Here is a 13,440-nt window from a genome sequence, read left to right on the forward strand (position 1 = left end):
GAGAGAGAGAGAGAGAGAGAGAGAGAGAGAGAGAGAGAGAGAGAGAGAGAGAGAGAGAGAGAGAGAAATGAGAGTGCCAGCTAAAGAGAAAGAAAGAGCGAGAGAAAGCGAAGGAGAGAGAGAGCGAAAGAGAAAGAAAGAGAAAGCAAAAGAGAAAGAAAGAAAGAGAAAGCGAGAGAAAGCGAGAGAGCCAGATAGAGAGAAAGCCAGAGAGCCAGATAGAGAGCCAGAGTGAGAGCCAGATAGAGAGAAAGTGAGAGCCAGATAGAGAGAAAGTGAGAGAGAAAAAGCGAAAGAAAGAGCGAGAAAGAGCGAGAGAAAGAAAGAGCGAGAAAGAGCGAGAGAGAAAGTAAGAAAAAAAGAGCGAGAGAAAGAAAGAAAAAAGAGCGAGAGAAAGAAAGAAAAAAAGAGCGAGAGAAAGAAAGAAAAAAAGAGCGAGAGAAAGAAAGAAAAAAAGAGCGAGAGAGAAAGAGAAAGAGAAAAAAAGAGCGAGAGAAAGAGAAAGAGAGAAAGCAAAAGAGAAAGAAAGAAAGAGCAAGAAAGCGAAAGAGAAAGAAAGAAAGAGCGAGAGAGAAAGCAAAAGAAGAAAGAGCGAGAAAGAGCGAGAGAAAGAAAGAGCGAGAAAGAGCGAGAGAGAAAGAAAAAAAGAGCGAGAGAAAGAAAGATAAAAAGAGCGAGAGAGAAAGAAAGAAAAAAAGCGAGAGAAAGAAAGAAAGAGCGAGAAAGCAAAAGAAAAAGAAAAAGAGCGAGAGAGAAAGCGAAAGAAAGAGAAAGAAAGAAAAAGAGAAAGCGAAAGAGAAAGAAAGAAAGAAAGAGCAAGAGCGAAAGAGAAAGAGCAAGAGCGAAAAAGAAAGAAAGAGCGAGAGAGAAAGCGAAAGGGAAAGAAAGAAAGAAAGAGCAAGAGCGAAAGAGAAAGAGCAAGAGCGAAAGAGAAAGAAGAGAGCGAGAGAGAAAGCGAAAGAGAAAGAAGAGAGCGAGAGAGAAAGCGAAAGAGAAAGAAGAGAGCGAGAGAGAAAGTGAAAGAGAAAGAAGAGAGCGAGAGAGAAAGTGAAAGAGAAAGAAGAGAGCGAGAGAGAAAGCGAAAGGGAAAGAAAGAAAGAAAGAGCAAGAGCGAAAGAGAAAGAGCAAGAGCGAAAGAGAAAGAAGAGAGCGAGAGAGAAAGCGAAAGAGAAAGAAGAGAGCGAGAGAGAAAGCGAAAGAGAAAGAAGAGAGCGAGAGAGAAAGCGAAAGAGAAAGAAGAGAGCGAGAGAGAAAGCGAAAGAGAAAGAAGAGAGCGAGAGAGAAAGCGAAAGAGAAAGAAGAGAGCGAGAGAGAAAGCGAAAGAGAAAGAAGAGAGCGAGAGAGAAAGCGAAAGAGAAAGAAGAGAGCGAGAGAGAAAGCGAAAGAGAAAGAAGAGAGCGAGAGAGAAAGCGAAAGAGAAAGAAGAGAGCGAGAGAGAAAGCGAAAGAGAAAGAAGAGAGCGAGAGAGAAAGCGAAAGAGAAAGAAGAGAGCGAGAGAGAAAGCGAAAGAAAGAAGAGAGCGAGAGAGAAGGCGAAAGAGAAAGAAGAGAGCGAGAGAGAAGGCAAAGAGAAAGAGAGCGAGAGAGAAGGCGAAAGAGAAAGAAGAAAGCGAGAGAAAGCAAAAGAGAAAGAAGAAAGCGAGAGAAAGCAAAAGAGAAAGAAGAAAGCGAGAGAAAGCAAAAGAGAAAGAAGAAAGCGAGAGAAAGCAAAAGAGAAAGAGAAAGCGAGAGAAAGTGAAAGAGAAAGAAGAAAGTGAAAGAGAAAGAAAAGAGCAAGAAAGAGAAAGAAAGCGAAAGGAAAGAGAAAGCGAAAGAGAAAGCGAAAGAGAAAGAAAGAAAGTGAAAAAGAAAGAAAGAAAGTGAAAGAGAAAGAAAGAAAGTGAAAAGAAAGAAAGAAAGCGAAAGAGAAAGAAAGAAAGCGAAAGAGAAAGAAAGAAAGCGAAAGAGAAAGAAAGAAAGAAAGCAAAAGAGAAAGAAAGAGCGAAAGAGAAAGAGAAAGAAAGAAAGAAAGAGCGAGAGGGAAATAAAGAGCGAAAGGAAAAGAAAGAGCGAAAGTGAGAGAAAGAGCGAGAGCCAGCAAAAGAGCGCGAGAGCCAGCGAGAGCGCCAGAAAAAAATAAGAGCAAGTAAAAATGAAAGATGCAGAAATTTCCTTGAATATACCAAGTGATCCAAACTTCTTAATCTAAATCTACTTAATGATTTTTGCAATACTATCATATTAAGTTATATCACGTAATAAACGAAAATATTATGGTATAGTATGCTCTTTGTATATCTAGAATTATATATACTAAAGGATATAGCATAGTCAAAAGTATAACTAATAATGCTAATAGTAAACTCATCTAAAGAAGGACAAAGCCATATTTTTCCCAACTATATAAGCCAGAGTCCTTTACACAGGAGAGATTTACAATGACGCTGGAGTACAAAGCCATTAAAATTTATAACAAGGTAAACAGTTCAACTGTTAGTTACCTGTCGACAGCGATGAAACACCACCCCCACCACTGAATCCCTGACAAACCACTTAAGATTGCAGCTGGGATGGAAGGAAATTATGTGAAGGCCTTAGAATTGTTGGGTTAGGAAAAATTCAAATTACTTTCAAACGTCATTTGTCATACTTTACATAGACTGAAGTGCGCGAAAGTCCTTAATCCAAGCTGACTGGAAATCCAAATATGATACCCATCTATGGATGTTGTATAGCTGACAAGAGTCAGGAATCCTTACATCTTGTGTTCCAGTGGTTTAATAATACCAGCGGTCCACAGCCCATGCAATCAAGGCTAGGAAGCAGAATTACTGTAGTCACTTAGGCAGCATTAGGTAACTAATCTGCCTACCTTTGCCATACTATATTTGTTTGCATATGTATATCACACTCCCCCTTGTAAGAAGTTTGTGGAACGATACTTCCATACCATGTTATAAAAATTCTATCAGGAATGTGGGGTTTGTCTTTGTCTACTGATTCCAACTGATAGGGTTTCTGCTGTGTCCATTAACAGGAAATATGAAAGCAAAAGGATCTCCATCCTCAATACATTACTTACATCCTGTGCAAAGGAGCCAAGGCAGCAATACTGCCTACTGTGCAGCTATTATAGGTTCTCGAACTAAGTGCCTAGGGATCTGTGGGTCAATTTTCAAGGAATAAGCAGTAAACATGGTTTGATTTTTTTCGTGTGTTTGCCCGGAGCACCTACGACAGATTCTTATAAAACGTCATTGTCGTAGTTACTACCCTGGCCTCATGAGATTTCTGGGAACTCTTCACAGAGTAGGAAGGGAGAAGGGCAAGGGGGTATAGTTGCAAAATTCCTTTTGACAGGAGAAAACTGTACAAAATCTCTTCTTTCTTCATTGTTCTCCTGATGAAGAAGAGAAGCCGAGAGCAAGGTCTAGCTGTGTGTACATTTAATATAGTGGTCAAGCTACCTGTTACATTTCTTTGGCTCAATCACAGAAAGGATCCTGGTATTGAGAATGAATCTGATTTCAGCTAAAACCTCAAGAACAAAGCAGAGGGTTCAAGACCCCTCCCCAGCGATCGACGTGATCAGCGATCGACGTGATCAGCGATCGACGTGATCAGCGATCGACGTGATCAGCGATCGACGTGATCAGCGATCGACGTGATCAGCGATCGACGTGATCAGCGATCGACGTGATCAGCGATCGACGTGATCAGCGATCGACGTGATCAGCGATCGACGTGATCAGCGATCGACGTGATCAGCGATCAACATGATCAGTACTGATGGAGAATCTATGATGCTCATTACCTTGCATGTCTGAACTAAATCAAGAAAACTCCCTTGGGGAAGGTTTCTGTAGGAGGCAAGCCCAAACCATATCTAGGGAACCACCAGACACTATACTGTGCAAGTATGGCGAATTACCTCCAGAATCCAGTCATTCCTGTTGGAGTATGAAGAGCTCCGCCAAAAAAGTAAAATAAATTCCCTCCAGCCAAAACACCTGACTTTAAGGCTGAGTAATGTGTTCATTGCCAATTCAGGAAGAGCCTCTCTCTCTGTAGGTGTAACCAAGAGTCTCCGAGAGGAAAGATCCCTCTATAACCATAGAAGTTTGCCTACTTAGTTTGGTCTTCTGAAGTCAAGGATCCCAAGAAGTATCCAGAACTTTCTAGCGTGACTTAAAGCGAAATTACTGTCCCCTGAGAATTAATGCTGGATAATTAACTAATGACTGAACGGAAACCACAGTTGTGGAATTTCTAGTAGTGGGGTTAATGGAATGTCTGACCAAGGTGGTAATGAATGAATGAATGATTTTAAGTTCTCTGGCATCCTGACACCCATCAAGGTGGTAAAACAGCTATTTTTTCTATCTGGAGGTGTAGAAGGCAAAGATAAAAATTTACCTGGGGCCCTCTCGACACTATTAGAGTGGAACAGTGTAGAAGGTGAGTCTTGACTACTACTGCAGCAGATCAGAGAGAAATTATGTTGAAACCATCAAGGATGTTGGAAACCCTCAACATTGCTTCCAGATCTGGTACTAATGAGCATAACATCTTAAGTTTCCGAATAGTAAGGTTGCAAGCCAATTTATTCTCAGAGCCCATCAAAATCAGGGTTTTCTATGCTATCAGATAAGGCAAAGATCGTTCTAGACTTTCAATCTGCCTCCGTCAGCTTAGCTTGTCCTTTCCCCCATGTCCTTTTGCTTGGATTGCTGTACTGTAGCTGTTAAGGAACTAGCACTACATTCTTGGATCTTTACCATGTGCTGACTGCAAAGAGCAGGACTGACTCCCAGTGGTATTTCTGTCTATAGTGGTGCCAATACTTATACCAAGTCACTTGCCAAAAGAAGATAAAATTGATTAAGAACTACTTAATCTCCACACCGAGATCAAATCAATGTACTATCGATCCTTCTACCGACTACAGGTGTTGCAAGTGGTGTGGTCACTTGCCCAGTCTCTTTTGATGTGCCCTTGAACTACCAAAGATCTGGTGCACTTTAGCAGGAGGAACAACCTTCAATAGGTTTATCCAGAATGGCATCATTGCCAATTTAGACAGGCTGTGCTATTGGATTGCAGCCCAAGGAGGGTTGCTGTATGGTAATCTCCAGATACCCATGGAAGGGCTGAGATTACTGTTCGGAGCAAGATTTTCCAGGGAGGATAGATCTTTCAGCCCCCTTCTGCTAAATCTGTGTTGCAGATGGGGCTGTTGAAGGAGAAACGCTACCTCTCTAAGCAAACTTGTTCATCTCAAGGTGGGAAACACTTCATCTTTGTTTGGGCACTAATATGACTGCTTCATCACTATCCCAGATCATGATTGAGAAAGATGATTGTCCCGATTGAAATTGTCAGATAGCTTAAATGAATGCTATTAGCATATCCCTGCTCTGAAGCAAAGTGAGATTGGGATCTGGCAATAAGCCACCTTCAGATCAATTGCCATCATGATGACCAAACTTCCTTATTGCCTGCCGACTGTTTGTGACTTGCCTTTAAGACTAAGTTTATCAAAACTCATTCTTGTCTAGGTCTACAAATGGCCTTCCGTGCCCTAACTAAGGGAGCCTTTGTTAGCCTCCTGGAGGAGATTGAAACTTGGCTAATATTGCTCATGAGCATTAATGCTGTCCCTTATAAAAAATGCAGACAGTGGAAATGCAGGTGAAATCAGGTGAATATGTTTGAGCAGACTGAGGTACATGAGTGAGCTCTGGAGAGTGCCCTTCTACTGCATGACCTAAACCTCTGCCTGGAGGTTAAAGTTCTTTGACAATACCTGGCCATAGGCCGATGGTGGTGAATTTGAGAAGCAGCTGGTGAATAGGGAGGAGGAATCCGGATCGGAACTTGTTCACAGTCCAAAGTTCCAACGCATGACACCACCCCCACTATCTGGATACAGGCATCCTGCCACATATCATATTGTAAGAGTAATGCCGCCACTAGTGTAAAAGGCAGAAATTGTGAAACCAGAATTTTTCATGCCATCCTTGTTCAAATGGGCATGTAATGCTTTATGCGATACAATTATCTCATGCATTTATCAAAATGCTTCTGGTGTTTCCAGTATGTCACTAATCCAAGTACTGACCCCTTAACGTTAACTTCACTGCTCAGCATCCATCTTAGGGTTGTGCTGAGGAAATGCATTATCGGGAGCAACATGGTAGAGGCTTCCGGTCGACTGGCAAAGAGCTACATGCCAAAGCAAAGGAGTATACAATTGCCCCCGAGTCATATGCCCTACTGCAATCAATAGGTCTGCTAGAGCCCTGGGTTAGTAAATGCATTCTTCTTAATTATGCAGTACAAAGCTGAGTAACTGCTCTGGTTTATTTTTGTATTATTTTTGTTGCTCTTAATAATGTGTAAACTCCTGCTAGTATATCTAATATAGCTCTAATTAAGAGTGTGAACTAGAGGTGGAACTATTGTAAGAGTGAGCAATCATCAAATAGGTAAGCGATACCTAGCAAGAGAGGCAAATGTTCAAAAGCTGCTTGCATCGGGGTGTAATTTACGAAGTTTGCTCGCCATAGAGAGCAAGACCGAAACAGAACCAAAGAGGATCATTGGTGGAGGACTAGCTAACCCTTTTTCTTCCACTTGAAGAGAAAGAAGGTAGTTTTGACATATGGAACTCTTACCAATCAAGTCTTCAAAGACAACTGTACAGTACTTTTTCAAAAGGAAAATAGAAGGGAAATGACCCCAATTTCTTTGGTTTTATAGTCAGTAGCTGACTAACTACATTCCTAAGATAGAATTTAATGTACGGTCAAGTGGTGGTACAAAAATTGCCTCCACACAGCTTTCAATAAAACAATGTGAGCAAAGAAAATGTTTAAACTGTGTCACGGGTTGGGATTGATCTGCTTCCATACGAACGCTAAGCGAACATGTTACCACTGTCCTAGAAAGGAGTTGCGTCCTAATGAGTTTCTTTAATCTGGGAAGGCGAGTGCTTCAAACTAGCATGCCTGATATTTTTCTTCATTGTCCCCGTTAAATGTCCCCTCTTAATTCTGCATCAATATTAGAGTGAAATATTACAATTCTCAAGTAAATTGTATTTCCCAATAAACAAGAGTCTGGAGACTGAGCCTTCTCTGGAAAACTTTGGAATCCTTAACTAGTGTACCCAATATTTTCTAGGAGTGCATCTTATGAGGGAAACACAGGGATTAGTAAGATACTACATATCTTCCAATAACCCTGTCCTGCTGGTTAGATACGCTAGGGATCTGAAAGGAATTTGTTTATTCCTATGATATACACAGTTCTATTCCTATTTATTTACTGAAGACTATCCCTGCTGGAAGCACTTCAATTATAGAGACTAATGTGATTTATATTCAAATCTTATTGGAGAATTTGTCAGCGAGAAAATACTGAGCTTGGTTCATAACAGGAACAAAGGTGAGGATGGTTAGTAGAAGAGTACTACTCCAGAGGTCTACTAGATGGACCTCCAGGCATAAATGACTGTACATGTAGGCTACGCATAAATGCCTATCTTTAGCTCTCACAGGCACTAAAGTTTTTAAAGAGAACACGCCATCGCGCTCTTAGGTTTGCGATGTATGCAACTGTGCGGTGGAATGAATTACCTATTCTAGAGCCCTAAATGGCCAAATGCACACTAGGGGTCTAGCAAGGTCCTTCACCAGATGAAAGCATTCAGGTGAGAGTAGCCATGGCAGTAAGTTTGAGACATGAACATGCTTCAAACGAACTAGCATACAGTACTCTGGCAAGGGACTGCGAGGGGGAAAATAAGCTGCTTCAGGCAAGAGCAAGCACTCTGGTAAGAGTCCTACATTCACCTGTGCATGCTGTTCAATGCTCAGCGAGTACTTTGAGCATTTATGACTGCGTGCAGTCAGGTTTGAGTACTGTTCACCTTGAAAGCATGCTGAATGTATTGAGAGAGCTTGTCTTAAGCATACCTCAAATGAGAGTTCTTATGTTCCGTTAAGTCACTTAAAAACCAAATCTGGTGATCGGTAAGCAAACCAATCTACTTCCAATAAGTGAGGAAAAGTATGTTTAATATTGCACTTGCTATGTCTGTTGCTTGAGTGTGTAAAAGAATGAAATATTGCTTCGGTAAGGAGTCTGTGCCTTCTACTTCAGGGAAGTAAATAAAGGTGAGAATCATGCGTTCATATTTGGCCCTCCGAATGTGTTAATGGAAACATAATAGCATTAATCAAGTCTCCAACTCAAGGATATTATCCCTGAGATGCCATGGCGTCATACAGGGAACAAAATCTAGTATCTTTGAAAAACTGGAAAAGCATGTAAATTGGCCAAAGCCTCCAGCCAGTGAAAAACTGTAAATCTACAGTGCTGGTTGAAATCAAAGTGATTTGTCAGCGAACTGACGACTGGTAACTACCGTCTGGATTATTTACACAATTCTTTACGGCCATGTACTCCAACTTTGCTGTAAACATATCCTAGGTAAAGGACGAGAGTTTGCATACGTATCAGGATTATTAGACCTAACTTTTATTAGATTCAAAATACAAGATTCTAGACACTTGAAGGATTAGATATGAAGAGAAAGTTAAACCTTATGAAATTCAAAAAGTGGAAATTTATTCAAATGATTCAAGTTCTATTAAGACAATAAAATTATTTGAGTACTTAGTCAAGGTTGGACAATCTCCATAGAAAGGAATTATTAGGAAAACCGGGCTACATGAGACCTATGTAAATTAAAATAGAGAGTTGCAATAGTTCTTAAAATGTCATGAAATATTTTCAATTACAGTGATTTTGGCAATGAATTTCCCATGAACATAGCCTATTTTTATAAGCAAAGGCCATTACTTTATCATTATGCGATTTATGTATCACAGCTTTACTATTTACTGTACTACTTTTGTCACTTATCTGATGAAAGAAACTAACATCACAAGACAATTATAAGCAATCATAAGCAACCTTGAGTAAGAAGTTTCAAGCATATAGTACTAGCAGTTAAAAATAATACTCAACAGACCCAAGACTAAATAAATCGACGAACAACCTTACCAAACTAGAAAGATTCTCAGCAAGTTCGTAATTAGGCATCAAAATAATTAATTAAAATGAAACCACACATGATACTCATGATTTGGCATATTGGAAATGCACGTCTAAATTCCCAAGGTGCAATTAAATGCCAGGCCAAATCTTGACAAAGAATTATGTCCTAATAGATTGAAATTCAAGACAGGATACTCATGACAATGAAAACAGGCAATAGACAAGTCTTCAATTCCCAAGGTACAATTAAATTCAACAACATGTCTATTGACAAAGAAACATGTCCATCCAAATAGATGAAAATTCAAAAAAGGATACTCGTGACTAAGCAATTTGGAAATAGAAGTCTTCAATTCCCAAGGTGCAATTGAATTCAACACCTTGTCTTGACAATGAAACGTGTCCAGGTAGATTGAAATTCAAGACATTATCCTGACTGCAAATTGTCAATAGACAAATCCTCAAATTTTCAAGGTGCAATTTGAATTCAAAAGTCATGTCTATTTACAAAGAAACTTGTCCAAATAGATTGAAATTCAAAACAAGATACTTGAGACTGCAATTTGGAAATAGACAAAGTCTTCCAATTCCCAAGGTGCAATTGATTTTAAAGCCATGTCTATTGACAAAGAAATTTTTCCAAATAGATTGAAATTCAAAACAAATACTCGAGACTGCAATTTGGAAATAGTCTTCCAATTCCCAAGGTGCAATTAAATTCAAAGCCATGTCTATTGACAAAAACTTTTCCAAATAGATTGAAATTCAAAACAGGATACTCAGACTGCAATTTGGAAATAGACTAGTCTTCAAATTTCCAAGGTGCAATTAAATTCAAAGCCATGTCTATTGACAAAGAAACTTGTCCAAATAGATTGAAATTCAAAAGAGGATACTCGAGACTGCAATTTGGAAATAGAACAGTCTTCAAATTCCCAAGGTGCAATTAAATTCAAAGCCATGTCTATTGACAAGAAACTTGACCAAATAGATTGAAATTCAAAGACAGGATACTCGAGACAGCAATTTGGAAATAGACAGCAATTTGGAAATAGACTTAGTCTTAATTCCCAAGGTGCAATTAAATTCAAAGCCATGTCTATTGACAAAAACTTTTCCAAATAGATTGAAATTCAAAACAAAGATACTCAGACTGCAATTTGGAAATAGACTAGTCTTCCAAATTCCCAAGGTGCAATTAAATTCAAAGCCATGTCTTATTGACAAAAACTTTCCAAATAGATTGAAATTCAAAACAAAATACTCGAGACTGCAATTTGGAAATAAACAGTCTTCAAATTCCCAAGGTGCAATTAAATTCAAAGCCATGTCTATTGACAAACTTTCCAAATAGATTGAAATTCAAACAGGATACTCGAGACTGCAATTTGGAAATAGACTCTTCCAATTCCCAAGGTGCAATTAAATTCAATGCCATGTCTATTGACAAAAAAACTTTTCCAAATAGATTGAAATTCAAACAGGATACTCGAGACTGCAATTTGGATATAGACAAGTCTTAAATTCCCAAGGTGCAATTAAATTCAAAGCCATGTCTATTGACAAAGAAACTTCCAAATAGATTGAAATTCAAAACAGGATACTCGAGACTGCAATTTAGGAAATAGACTGAGTCTTTAAATTCCCAAGGTGCAATTAAATTCAAAGCCATGTCTATTGACAAAAACTTTTCCAAATAGATTGAAATTCAAAACAAGATACTCGAGACTGCAATTTGGAAATAGACTAAGTCTTTAAATTCCCAAGGTGCAATTAAATTCAAAGCCATGTCTATTGACAAAAACTTTTCCAAATAGATTGAAATTCAAAACAGGATACTCGAGACTGCAATTTGGAAATAGACAAGTCTTCAAATTCCCAAGGTGCAATTAAATTCAAACCCATGTCTATTGAAAGAAACTTGTCCAAATAGATTGAAATTCAAACAGGATACTCGAGACTTGCAATTTGGAAATAGACTGAGTCTTCAAATTCCCAAGGTGCAATTAAATTCAAAGCCATGTCTATTGACAAAAACTTGTCCAAATAGATTGAAATTCAAACAGGATACTCGAGACTGCAATTTAGAAATAGACTAAGTCTTTAAATTCCCAAGGTGCAATTAAATTCAAAGCCATGTCTATTGACAAAAACTTTCCAAATAGATTGAAATTCAAAACAAGATACTCGAGACTGCAATTTGGAAAGAGTCTTTAAATTCCCAAGGTGCAATTAAATTCAAAGCCGTCTATTGACAAAAAACTTTCCAAATAGATTGAAATTCAAAACAAGATACTCAAGGCTACAATTTGGAAATAGACTAAGTCTTCAAATTCCCAAGGTGCAATTAAATTCAAAGCCATGTCTATTGACAAAGAAACTTGACCAAATAGATTGAAATTCAAAACAGGATACTCCAGACTGCAATTTGGAAACAGACTAAGTCTTCAAATTCCCAAGGTGCAATTAAATTCAAAGCCATGTCTATTGACAAAGAAACTTGACCAAATAGATTGAAATTCAAAACAGGCTACTCGAGACTGCAATTTGGAAATAGACTAAGTCTTCAAATTCCCAAGGTGCAATTAAATTCAAAGCCATGTCTATTGACAAAGAAACTTGACTAAATAGATTGAAATTAAAGACAGGATACTCGAGACAGCAATTTGGAAATAGACTAAGTCTTCAAATTCCCAAGGTGCAATTAAATTCAAAGCCATGTCTATTGACAAAGAAACTTGTCCAAATAGATTGAAATTCAAAACAGGATACTCGAGATACTGCAATTTGGAAACAGAGTCTTCAAATTCCCACGTTGCAATTAAATTCAAAGCCATGTCTATTGACAAACTTGTCCAAATAGATTGAAATTCAAAAAGGATACTCGAGACTGTAATTTGGAAATAGACTAAGTCTTAATTCCCAAGGTGCAATTAAATTCAAAGCAATGTCTATTGACAAAGAAACTTTACCAAATAAATTGAAATTAAAAACAGGATACTCGAGACAGCAATTTGGAAATAGACTAAGTCTTCAAATTCCCAAGGTGCAATTAAATTCAAAGCCATGTCTATTGACAAAGAAACTTGACTAAATAGATTGAAATTAAAGACAGGATACTCGAAACAGCAATTTGGAAATAGACTTAGTCTTAAAATTCCTAAGGTGCAATTAGATTCAAAGCCATGTCTATTGACAAAAAAACTTGTCCAAATCGATTGAAATTAAAAACAGGATACTTACGACTACAATTTGGAAATAGACTAAGTCTTCAAATTCCCAAGGTGCAATTAAATTCAAAGCCATGTCTATTGACAAAGAAACTTGACCAAATATTGAAATTCAAAATAGGCTACTCGAGACTGCAATTTGGAAATAGACTAAGTCTTCCAATTCCCAAGGTGCAATTAAATTCAAAGCCATGTCTATTGACAAAGAAACTCGACTAAATAGATTGAAATTAAAGACAGGATACTCGAGACTGCAATTTGGAAATAGACTAAGTCTTTAAATTCCCAAGGTGCAATTAAATTCAATGCCATGTCTATTGGCAAAGAAACTTGACCAAATAGATTGAAATTAAAATAGGATACTCGAGACTGCAATTTGGAAATAGACTAAGTCTTCAAATTCCCAAGGTGCAATTAAATTCAATGCCATGTCTATTGACAAAGAAACTTCACTAAATGATTGAAATTAAAGACAGGATACTCGAGACTGCAATTTGGAAATAGACTAAGTCTTTAAATTCCCAAGGTGCAATTAAATTCAAAGCCATGTCTATTGACAAAGAAACTTGTCCAAATAGATTGAAATTCAAAACAGGATACTCGAAGACTGCAATTTGGAAATAGACTAAGTCTTCAAATTCCCAAGGTGCAATTAAATTCAAAGCCATGTCTATTGACAAAGAAACTTGACTAAACAGATTGAAATTTAAAGACAGGATACTCGAGACTGCAATTTGGAAATAGACTAAGTCTTTAAATTCCCAAGGTGCAATTAAATTCAAAGCCATGTCTATTGACAAAGAAACTTGTCCAAATATTGAAATTCAAAACAGATACTCGAGACTGCAATTTGGAAATAGACTAAGTCTTCAAATTCCAAGGTGCAATTAAATTCAAAGCCATGTCTATTGACAGAAACTTGTCCAAATAGATTGAAATTCAAACAGGATACTCAAGACTGCAATTTGGAAATAGACTAAGTCTTAAAATTCAAGGTGCAATTAAATTCAAAGCCATGTCTATTGACAAAAACTTTTCCAAATAGATTGAAATTCAAAACAAGATACTCGAGACTGCAATTTGGAAAGAGTCTTAAAATTCCCAAGGTGCAATTAAATTCAAAGCCATGTCTATTGACAAAAACTTTTCCAAATAGATTGAAATTC

The 13,440-nt window shown here is 37.9% G+C and overlaps 1 protein-coding gene across 1 annotated transcript; it reads left to right on the top strand.

Annotated features, from left to right (window-relative positions):
* Positions 1-453: 453 nt before the first annotated feature.
* LOC137635345 (uncharacterized) lies at positions 454-11,912 on the top strand (the record flags this gene model as incomplete). Its single annotated transcript, XM_068367810.1, has 5 exons — positions 454-673; positions 797-1,008; positions 1,440-1,676; positions 1,933-2,053; positions 11,743-11,912. Coding segments are annotated over 5 exons (960 nt in total), but the record flags the coding sequence as incomplete, so codon positions are not given.
* Positions 11,913-13,440: the final 1,528 nt, after the last annotated feature.

Source organism: Palaemon carinicauda, unplaced genomic scaffold (assembly GCF_036898095.1).
Source record: "Palaemon carinicauda isolate YSFRI2023 unplaced genomic scaffold, ASM3689809v2 scaffold115, whole genome shotgun sequence".
Classification (NCBI taxonomy): domain Eukaryota; kingdom Metazoa; phylum Arthropoda; class Malacostraca; order Decapoda; family Palaemonidae; genus Palaemon; species Palaemon carinicauda.